Raw genomic sequence first — 12082 nt, 5'->3', positions numbered from 1 at the left:
AACAGAAACTGAAAGTTCTAATGCTCTTTTTAAGTGATCAAAAAAAAAATTAGAGAGTACTTAGGCCCCCTCCCACACACATTTTTCCCCAAGCTCACCGGATCAAAATTTTGAGGTAGCCATTTTTTCAGCTTAGTACAAAACCTAATAACTTTGTCTTTGGGGATGACTTAACCCCCCCCAGTCCCCGAGGGAGGGCTGCAAGTTAAAAACTTGAGCCATTGTTTACATATAGTAAATGTTAATTATGAAGTGTACAGACGTTTACAGGGGGACTTTTTCACGTTGGAGTAGGGTCGAGTCGTGGGGAGAAGGTTACGTGGGAGGATCTTTCCATGGAGAAATTTTTCATGAGGGAAGAGAATTTCCATGGAGGGGGCACAGGATTTTCTAGGATTAAAAAAAAATGAGAAAAGAATTTTTTTTCAGCTGGAAGTAATGAGCAACATTAAAACTTAAAACGAACATAAAATATTACGTATATAAGGGAGTTCGTCTCCTCCCCAATGCCTTGCTCTTTACGCAATTTTTTTTTTAATTTCAATTAAAATCTACCGTACTCTTTTGGTTGTTTCCCTGTGGGCAGAGAAGTATGCACATTCATTCTTCTGCTTTTAGATTGCATTAATGCATCAAGTGCTGGATTTAATCCGCACTTAGATGCGAACACAACTTTACGAGAGCAATTGTATAAAGCATTTAGTTTACTTTCCCTTAGCGAAATCAAGACGTTAAGTCAAGATCAAGGTATCAATTAGATCAAGATATTAAATCCAGCTTTGTAGGATGATAGAATAAAAGAATGATACCGAACACAAATGAATGTTTTACGGATAACGTAACAGCATACGTCTCGCATGGAAAAAAGAAAGCGAAAAAGAAAGGAGATAACTTTGGCTGAAGATTGTTTACCATTTATTATTGCTTCTTTTTAACGAAAATGGCATAACAGTGGAATAAGTGCCTTTTTACAAAAACTATTTCGGTACAATGCAATGAAATATCACTCGAAAAGTTTAGTTTTATGTCCGCAAACAAAGGTCCCTCTTAGATAACTTCGAAGACCACACTGCCTTTCCATGACGAAAGTAAAACAGTTCAAAATAGGGATGATACTTTTTTATTGACAGTGAAATATAAAATTATTTAACTGGATATTTCGAACACATATACAGTGTTCATCATCAGCAGTAAAACTGGTATCATCCCTATTTTGAACTGTTTTACTTTCGTAAAGGTCCCTCTGCTCTGAATTTAAATTAAATGACTTAGTAAATAAAATTACATCAGTTTTTTGTTTTGTTTAGGTATCTTGTAGTTAGTCACCGTGACCGGAAAGTGGCAATCGTAGAGCCGTTATTTGGAACAGAGCTATTCCGGGAAACCTTAGCCAAAGTACTTTACGTCCATTTTGAAGTAAGTATTACATTTTTAGTGAATTATATGAAAGTATTGACTTCAAATGAGTATTTAAACGGTCAAATCTTTTGCTGCTCTTCCCTGTACGTCGAAGCTAAAATGAAGGTTGATATGTGATACTTTTAGAAAACTGGAAGATGGCAGGGGCGTCGTTTTGGGAGGACACCCCCCCCCCCTTCTAAAAAAATTGGTGAAAAAACTATTGCATAACCCATGATCCTTTGACTATCCAGATACGGACCCCTCTTGCCCCTCCAGTAAAAATTCCGGAGCTACTCCCTGGACGAGGGTGATACAATCAAGCAGGAATTTCAAGGATGAGAGTAAATTTATGGAGGAGAGTAAATCTTAGGGGAGCTTACCTTGTTTGTTTGCACAGATATATTTTTTTCCTTCGTTTTTGACTCTATTAGACTTTTGACTCCATATTGGAACAATTGAGCTCTATAAAGAAAGCTAGAGACGGACGAAGTTTTGTAGATTCTTAGTTAGAATTTAATCCTAATGGTTGCATCCTATTCTAGTTTCTTTCAACCTCTGAAGCTGTAAATAAGCCAGCTCTGTTATCCACTCCCATTTAAGAGGCAAAAGTGTGCCTCGTTTATTATTGACTATTTTTTCTTTTTATGTACAATTTTACAGCTAGTTTGAAAGCATAGATGGATGCAAGGGTGAAAGGGAATATACTCCAAATAAAAGTCAAAAATATATTCGTTATGTTCCCTAGAATATGAACATGTTATTATTGACCTGAATTTACTAGCGGGATAGGAATCGTAACTATGTGCTATTGAACGATTTCCTCAAACGTATATGTTTTGAATCAAGTGTATCAAGTTTTTTGAATCAACTTTGAATCAAGTTTTTTTTTTTTTTTTTTTTTTTTTTTTTTTTTTTTTTTTTTTTATAGCAATCAGTCAATCTGTAACTTTATTAATTACCAATTAAAAACAATTTGGGCGAAAACCCTTTGACAGAGCGTCAAAGGAAAAAAAAGCAACAGAAATACGCAATGGATACAAAAAACTGAAAATTGCTGAAATGTCACCAAGGAATGAGCGAATCCGTACCTTTTATTTAAGAAAGCTTTGGCATATTTATCAATGACGACATTAGGATCTACTATGTTATAATTTCTACAAAGAAGCGTTTTCCGAGCCCATGGAGATAAGCATAGCCGATACCGTGCAAACTTAAAATAACCTTTGGCTTATTTTCGACGTAACCCCTTAAATCAGGTATTTTCTTTTCTTAGACCACAGTGCTGTGAGGCAGTGTCATTCTCTGGTAGTGTCATTCGCTGTATATGTGATCGAAATATCTGGACTTTTGTACCTGTTTTTTTTACTGTATAAATAAATAGATTTACCCCCATTTGGAAGTTGATTTGTTAACCTTCCGATTGACATTTTTAATGCACATAATAGAGCCGCTGCACAGGAGGACAGAGGTGCCATTTGGGCCAAATCTTGGGGTGGGCATGAACTCCATCTGCCCCCCTCCCCGATTCACTTCGTGTCGCGTAAGAAAAAATGCAGGTTTTGCCAGCACATCGATCGAATATCAAACAGTTCGTGGTAACGAACTGTAGTAAGGAGCGACCCGGCTCAATAGTAACCAAAACTCTAAAAAATTGAATTTTGATATCAATAGCTACACCAAAAGAATCGCATTTTAATGCTGATTTTAAATATATAAGTTTCATCAAGTTTAGTCTTACCCATCAAAAGTTACGAGCCTGAGAAAATTTGCCTTATTTAAGAAAATAGGGGGAAACACCCCCTAAAAGTCATAGAATCTTAACGAAAATCACACCATCACATTCAGCGTATCAGAGAACCCTACTATAGAAGTTTCAAGCTCCTATCTACAAAAATGTGGAATTTTGTATTTTTTGCCAGAAGACAAATCACGGGTGCGTGTTTATTTTTTTTATTTTTTTTTTTTCCCAGGGGTCATCGTATCGACCAAGTGGTCCTAGAATGTCGTAAGAGGGCTCATTCTAACGGAAATGAAAAGTTCTAGTGCCCTTTTTAAGTGACCAAAAAAATTGGAGGGCATCTAGGCCCCCTCCCACGCTCATTTTTTCCCAAAGTAAACGGGTCAAAATTTTGAGATAGCCATTTTGTTCAGCATAGTCGAAAACCATAATAACTATGTATTTGGGGATGATTTACTCCCCCACAATCCCTGGGGGAGGGGCTGCAAGTTACAAACTTTGACCAGTGTTTACATATAGTAATGGTTATTGGGAAGTATACAGACGTTTTCAGGGGGATTTATTTTGTTTGGGGGGTGGGGCTGAGGAGAGGGGGCTATGTTGGAGGATCTTTCCTTGGAGGAATCTGTCATGGGGGGAGAAAAATTCAAGGAAAAGGGCGCATGATTTTCTAGCATTACTATAAGAAAACAATGAAAAATAAACATGAAAAACGTTTTTTCAAATGAAAAGAAGGAGTAGCATTGAAACTTAAAACGAACAGAGATTATTACGCATATGAGGGGTTCTAAAAATACTTTAGCATAAAGAGCGAGGTATTTAGGAGGAGATAAATACCTCGGTCTTTATGCTAAAGTATTTTTAGTAATTTCAACTATTTATTCTACGGCCTTTCTGATTCAGGGGTCATTCTTAAAGAATTGGGACAAAACTTAAGATTTAGTGTAAAGAGCGAGGTATTAACGAGGATACAAACCCCCTTGTATACGTAATAAAAATATAAGATTATGAAAGTTTGTTACGTAAGTTGCTAATTTATAAGTTACGTATATTTTTTACTATTAAAAACGTTCGTTAAAAATTGAAAGTTCTAGTTGCCTTTTTAAGCAGCCGAAAAATTGGAGGGCAACTAGGCCTCCTTCTCCACCCCTTATTTCTCAAAATCGTCTGATCAAAACTAAGAGAAAGCCATTTAGCCAAAAAAAAGAATTAATATACAAATTTCATTTTAATAATTTATGTGCGGAGAGCCAAAACCAAACATGCATTAATTCAAAAACGTTCAGAAATTCAATAAAAAAAAACTAATTTTTTTAGCTGATAGTAAGGAGCGACATTAAAACTTAAAACGAACAGAAATTACTCCGTATATAAAATGGGTTATCCCCTCCACAATCCCTCGCTCTTTACGCTAAAGCTTTTAATTGTTTTAAAAAGTAGGATTGTGGCAAAGAGTCAAACTTTAGCGTAAAGAGCGAGGGATTGCGGAGGGGACAACCCATTTTATATACGGAGTAATTTCTGTTCGTTTTAAGTTTTAATGTCGCTCCTTACTTTCAGCTAAAAAAATTAGTTTTTTTTTATATTTAATTCTAAGTAAAAACGCATTTTCAGCACTCGTGTGTTGCTTGGAAATGTACTGTAACCGAATGTGGAACTCAGCCACACTGACCTCTAAGATTAATTATAACAACGAAGATTACAATTACAAAACGAGTTTAAGTGATTAAACTGAAAGTGGAAAATTCAACAGACTACAGGCTGACCTTCCTCAGCGAGAAACTTTCTTATTTAAGTAAACAATACGTCGGTGAAAGTCATCTTCATTGTTATGCTGAGGGTTGTATCTCGGTTTTGATTCAGTAGAAATCTTTCAGATCAAATATATTTACAAAAAAGAAAATCTTAACAAGAGAAAAAATATTACAACACTCAAGGTAACAACGGGAAGCACCGAGGCTTCATCTTTGCAAAATCGTCAACAAGCTGGTCGTAGTCCAAATTTTTTACTACATCCTTCTCTGTAAATATCAAAAGGAGATGACTGAGACGATCATCTCCTGCTGTAGACCGCAGGTAGTTTTTCACTATTTCTCGGCTAGATAACAAATGTTCATTACTGACTTTTGTCACAGGAAGTGTGGCAGCAATACGAAGTACTTTAATTATTTCTGAGTAAGCCACTGGTAATGCCTGAAGATGGTCGACAATGTCTAGCAAGTTTTCCGACTTTTTCTCCTCATCGAGCAAGAAACGCTTGGCAATACCAGCTTGAGATTCGAGAAGAATGACGTCGATATCCACCTCGCAGTAAAGAGCAGAGAAACGCTTTAGTAACCCTGTGTCCATAAACTTGGTTGAGCTTGGATCCAAGGCTTCGAGTGTGCTCAGCACTGGCAAGTTATCTGTGAACCTTCTGTCAAATTTGGCTAGCAGACGGTCGAAAGTCTCGAAGTATTCTCGCTTCATTTCATCTGCCAAAGTTGTAGTCCGATTGCCAGATTCGATGAGGTTCTTTCTTAGTGTCGAATTTGTCACAAATTGTTTCAGATGCTTGGTGATCTTTTCAGTTCTTCGAGTTCGTCCCTTCTGACCAACAGAGGAGGGTCTAGTCGCGGGTTCATTCAGAGCAGGTACTTCGATTTCGAGTTTTGTCGCAAACTCTTTAGCCTTCTCGAAAAGCGATACGAATGAAGCGTCTAAACGCAGGTCGGGGAGTTCGCTTCTTGTGGCCTAAATCACGGTGCGCTATCGGGAAATAACCAAGTCGACGGCCTGGAGCTGCTGAGACAACGAGTTTGTCGCTCGCATAATTGCTTCCATGTAGTGCAATTGGAAGATAACAAGGAACGATTCTATCTTCTTCTGGAGCCCAGCTGCCTCTGCCTGTGCTTCGCCGTCGGCTCCCTCGCTTACAGCAGACAGTCCAGCTAAAATGTATTCATATCGGATTCTAACCTTCGACATAGATCGATACCGGTAAGACCATCATGTGGTAGCACTTCTTTCCAGCTCCCAAACTGGCAGTTCGGCAGCTTTCTGGGCCTCAACAAACAACTGATGCCGAGTGTTGCTGTTGGGAATGAATGTGTATAGAGTCTGGACCAGTGATAAAAAAGAACTAACATTGCAGACAGATTCAATGCAGCTCGCAATGACCAAATTTAGCTTATGTGCATGGCAATGAATGTAGATTGCCTGTGGCAATTACTTTCTCAAACGAGCTTGAACACCGAAGAAAGGTCCGCTCATTACGCTTGCTCCGTCGTAGCACTAGTTGCTAGACTTTAAGCATCCAGGCTCTTCATGTGATAGCATCCGTTCGGTCTTTCTTTTACTTTTCCTTCGTCGAAGTGCCTAAGAAGAATGGCTAGCTGCTCTTTCTTCGAGTTGTCCTTCGTTTCGTCAACCAGAACGGCAAAGTATTTGGCTCTTTTTAATTCTTGCACTATCGTGCTCTGAAGCCTGGAACCGATCACCGAAATAAGTTCTGGTATTCATGGGATGAGTAGTGACCGTACCGTCTCTGCAGCTTGTTGAAGAGCGTAGGAGAGTACTCTGCGAGAAGATTGCACGTCTCGACGAAATTTCCCTTGTTTGTCGAGGATTCTGTTTCGTCGTGCCCCCTAAAGGCAGTGCCGAGTTGCCCCAATAGAATTGTTACTTTTAATAAACTTTTACGTGTTCTCTGTTCTCCTTGATTTCTTTGTTTCTGCCTGTCATTAAAACAGACGCGATTGGTTGCATCTCCTTGGGTTGTATGGCTTTGAACTTCGTCCATGAAACTGCACTGTCTTTGTGGCGGTCACTTCTAGTATGCAGTTCGAGAACGTTAGAGATATCTTTCCATCTTCTCATGCCGACGTCTATGAAAGGTCTAGACCCGTACCTCTGCCCAGGAAGAGTAGACGTGCCGCCAAAGTGTCTGCAGCAGAAGCAGTAAACAGAATCATCCTGGACGGAGTGCTCCAGCCACGGGTGCTTTCCATAATACGAAGCATTGAATGACCGTTTCGACTTGCCGTTTGCTGTCACTTGCACAGGGTATTGTACTAGTTTCGGTTGGGATGGTTGATCGAGAGAGGACGAAGAAATGTCCGTAGGGCCGCTGGACCGGTCATGCTGTTCATCTTGAGGCGTATCTCGCCGAAACTGAGGCTCCGACAGACCTGCGACAGGCGTAGTGGTTCCTCGGGGTGTCTTGTTTCCTGCTTGCTCGATCTGAGGGACCGTCACTTCATTCGAAGAAGACGAAATGTCGGCGATGGTTTGTTCAGATGCTGAACTACACATCTGGAAGAAAATATACACATTATTTTGACTTCTAACCAGTGTAACACCCCTACTACTTTAGCCTATCCTTTTTTAAATCCATTTTCGGGGATTTTTTTGTAGCTTCGATCACGTCCTGGTCACGTTATAGGTTTATTTGCGGTCTTGCAGTGGCGTTCTGGTATGGCTCAAAGGTTGCTTCTCCACGCTGATTTCTTGATATTCATAATTTAGAAACTGAAGATGTTGCGGAAGCAACTCTTCTCAGATATGTCTAAGTGGTGGATTGATAATCTGACCGCTAAACAGATTCAGAATGTTGGCCCAAGTGGCGAAACGTATGTCGTGACTACAGCAACTCGAACCCTGCTCTAATTCAGGGGCGGATCTAGAGAAAAATCTTGGGGGGGAACTGGACCAAGGTCGCTAATATGATTCGAGCGTAATGAAAGGGGAGTGTAGATAACGCTTTCGTTAGACTGTTCGTTTGTGTGAATCTGGTTGGTGCTGATGTAAAATGACAAAGAAACCTCTTTGAAAGCCAATAATATTTTCCTATAGCAGTAAAATGCGTATTTTTATCTTCAACAGGTGTTTCTATTTTCGTGAAATAGGGGAAAGTTCCATGTTCGTAGAAAAATCTTTGCAGCAAACAAAGATTGTTATGCCAATTTTGCAGATATATACTGAACCGGCTGAAGAAAAATAATTTTTGTTCGTTTTACGTTTCAACTTTGTTCTTTACATTCAAAGGAAAGCTTTGCTTTCTGTTGTTAATTGGGTAAATCACCTATAAATAATTGATCAAATTGACAAGTATACTTAAAAAAGCAGTAAAAGGAGAAAAAGGATGGAATGCGAAAGAGGGTGCCAGATAAATCTTGGGGGGGCTAAGGCCCTCCCCCTGGATCCGCCCCTGCTCTAGTTTCACGGCAATTAGTTACATAATCGATAAATTAGGATGCAAATTTGCCGGAGTTGGCTAGCTTGTGGTCCAAACTAGTAACGACGGATTTTCTCCGACTTGAACAAGGAATTATCTGACTAATGAACGGCGACCAAGATATAAAAAAATATATTTGACGTAGTTCTAATAACTCTTCATTCGGTGTACTACTCAATGCGGTTTTTTTGTGCCACCTGTTAGTACAGGATACTCGAACGTGACCCTTCGAACCTAAATGGAAGAAGACAGGAGTTTGCGAACCGTGTTGCTCATAAATGACAAAAAAAAACACGGAAAATCCTTTTCAGCGCAAATTCAGTTCTTTTAGTCTGCGAAACTGCGAGTGGCACAGAAAACTGAAACCCAAAAGAAAAGAAACACAAATTTGCACTTACTTGCTGAACCGGTTCACACGGTGACGGTTTCTGTTTCTTAATCCATTTACTCAGCGAAGATATATTTTCTGCCTCTTTCTCCATCTTTAAGGCTGCCAATTTCTGCTTTTGAGCTCCTGACAAACTCATAATAACAAACAAATAAGATGTTGAATCGACAAGAACACAAACAATTCTGTCACTCCAATTCCAATCCTTGCCCGACCCAGTTTGCACCAGATAATGATTTTATACTAACTAATGCTAATGTCTAATAATACCTTAAGTTAATAGGCTTAATGATTAATAGCAAAGAGCGTAATTACCCCAAGAGTCGTCAGGTAATTACGCTCTTTGGTTAATAGGTTATTGGTTTGGTTAATAGGCATGCAGTAATTTCAAATCAATTGGACAGAATGGATTATGTCGGACATAATGGATTATTATTGCCGGCAAAGAGCCCTTTGTTGTGGAAGCTTGGGCCCCCTGGAAAATCTGGGGTTGTTGTTTGCCCATCCCTGCCCCCCCCCCCAATGGCGCCTCTGCAGGAGGAGAAGTAAAGCAGAGGGGGTAAAGCAAGTGCATTAAAAAACTGCTTGGCAGCCCTGTTCAGCTGGACCATCGTAGCGGCCAGTAACATATAAGTTTTGTGGATCTTTGCAGTAGCTTGTTTGATGCTTACTTTAACTGTTTCTTTAATATTTTTCCTCTATTTCAAGTTCATCTGTCATCTGTCAGAAAATTAATTTGACAGGAATCACCAATGCTTTTATCGAAGATCAAAGCAAAATTTATGTACTGTTCAAAATCGGAGTGTACAGAATGTTAAAAGAGGATAATTTTGCAATTTTATTGTAAATATGTCAGCATCAATATTTGAGTGTATTTCATTCAAATTTAGTACGATAAAGGAATTATTAAAAACTGAATATTGGCTTACATGTTTTAAACTAACAATGCCCGGTATATTATATACTTGATGTACTACTGTTGGTGAAAAACTTCTACCCTGTGTATTTATGCCAAGCGCAAAAGCTTAAAATACTTATTTAATTAATGGAAGGGAGAGGCTCGTATAAGAAATTATTTCTGCAACTTTAGCATGAACGACCATTGAGAATAAGAAGGAAACTTCATCCAAACTATTATAGGGTTTATTCAAATAATGGTGTCATAAGAACCATAATTGACAAAACAGAGGGCAAAATGATACAAGTCCTCACGTCAACTCACAACAAAACTACAACTCTGCTCCCATTATCCCTTTACTAGTCTTGTCACACTCTTTTCTTACCTTGCCAATTCTCCAAGAAATTTTCTAGATGGTACTTCGCTATACTGGCGTACTCCCTATATTCCTAACGTTGAGTTCCCATCCCATCGCAAAAATTTTCTACCTAAAGTCTGTCAACGTCATACAATTACGCATAAACTGCTCTAAATCATTCTCTAACATCAGAATATAAAAAAAAATGGACAGTTTCTTAACCTAAACCATCCCAACAGTTCCTTCTTTCTCAAAATGGCGTGTAAATACCCCTGTTCGGAAAAATCTACCTTATATCTCCGTGAAGTCTAACTTTAAGGTAATATTCCTCCACCCACATCTGCTTGACCTTGATGTAAACATTGAGACATGTTGCCGTGACCAGACCCGTCTGCCATAACTGTATCCCTTGCTCCAGCATTACCGTCCGTAATCTCGTAGCCATAGAACTTACTTCTCCTCTTGTCCTTTGGCCGGAAGTCCAAATTCCTGCAGGTCATGCCTATTTCCTGCAAATCATGCCTATAGGTTTTCCTTGTTTGTCTTGGCCAAGACTATTTCCTGTTATCTTGAATCATCTCTCCAAATGCGACCTTAACTGTTCTGTCCTCTGACAATGATGTTATCTTCCCCTAATACTTAACAATTCTCACCAGTCTCCTATTCCAAAGAGGATCTTCGCCTAAATCCGCTTTTGTTTCGAAACTATTAGACTTGTCTCTTAAGCCTAAAAAATCCCCTACAATACCTAAACTGAATCCTCTCACTCCCCCATATTGTGTTGCCAAAATCAACATTCCGTCAAATTTTGCTTTTACAGCTTAATATTTGTCAGACCTAGCTTATTGATACTAATTCTATGAAACATTCCCATTAGTCTATCCATTTTAATCCCTACTTCCTCTATCTGCCTTTTCCATCTTCCTTTCGACATTATCTTAATCCCTAAATAATTAGATTCTCCAACTATTTTTAGTTTGTCTCTTCTACAAGTAATCTTAGTCCTTCTTTCTTGAATAGCCCTTAATAATATGCCTATTGACTTCTCTGTATTCAAAGGTAACCACTTTCCCTTAAAATACTCTGAAGCTAGGTCTAGAAGTTGTTGAACGTTTTCCTTGGTATCGGCCAGTAGCGCTGTGTCATTTGGGAAGATAAATACAATCAGGCCTATTGTAAGCAGCTTGACACCCGGTGTCTTTTCTGCTTTACATTATCCTTTAAATTGGTAAAGGAAAGCATTGGAGACAAATGAACCCCTATTTCACTCCTGTGTTCCACAGTTTCTGCCCAAGATACGAAATAAGTTAGTCTTGCTTACACTTTCTTCAGTTGCAGAAAGGGGAGATTCTTGGGAAATATGATTTTTTTTTTTCATTTGAAATGAATCATTTGCCTAAGTTTTAGCGTCTCCCAAAACTTATTTTGGAAGTCAAAATATTCTTCAGCAACGAATCTGCTAGATCCTGAGTTAAACAATGAGTATTATGACTACATTTCTCTGAAGGTTATCTATGATTCAGGTCTTATTCTTTTTGTATAATCCTTTTTCTTTTACATTTTTATATAAAGGGAAATAAAAACCTTTCTATATTATTCTCTTCAATTCAAAAGCAAATGTCTGAATTTAAGTTTTAAAACTGATATTGACAATTTTTGACGCAATCTCTCAAGTTTGTTGTAGCAATACTTTGAATTGACAAATCAATAAATGATTCACCAATGGATTTTTTTTATATTTCAAAGAAATGAGTTTAAAAGAAAGTGTTATTGAAAATATTTATCGCGGAATAGATTCGTGAAACTAGATTCACTGCTTAAAATCTGATGATACATAAAAAAAATGAATTAGTGGAGATTCGAGCCATTTTAGACTTTTCATTGTCATAACCACAAAAGAAAAACTGTTCAAAATAAAATTGAAAATCACAGAATCCCAAAAGACAAAATCATAAATGAAAATCGTTTTAAATTTTCAGTAAAGTGCAAAGGATATTCAAGTCTTTAAAGAGTTAGAGGGGCGGTAGACCCACTCTTGTTTGTAATAATTTCTGTTCGTTTTTTGTTTTGTTTTTTTTCAAATA

General features: G+C 38.2%; 1 protein-coding gene across 1 annotated transcript in view; it reads left to right on the top strand.

The window, feature by feature from the left end:
• Nucleotides 1-1307: 1307 nt before the first annotated feature.
• Nucleotides 1308-12082, top strand: part of LOC136028994 (actin-related protein 10-like) — a gene marked incomplete at its 5' end in the record, with an annotated part of 123372 nt that continues 112597 nt past the window's right edge. The window contains 1 exon segment of the mRNA XM_065706993.1: nt 1308-1416. Coding sequence (XP_065563065.1) covers nt 1308-1416 — 109 coding nt within the window.

The sequence above is a fragment of the Artemia franciscana genome, chromosome 7, assembly GCF_032884065.1.
Source record: "Artemia franciscana chromosome 7, ASM3288406v1, whole genome shotgun sequence".
Lineage (NCBI taxonomy): Eukaryota > Metazoa > Arthropoda > Branchiopoda > Anostraca > Artemiidae > Artemia > Artemia franciscana.
Note: the sequence above shows the minus strand (reverse complement) of the source record. Positions and strands in the feature narration are given on the sequence as shown.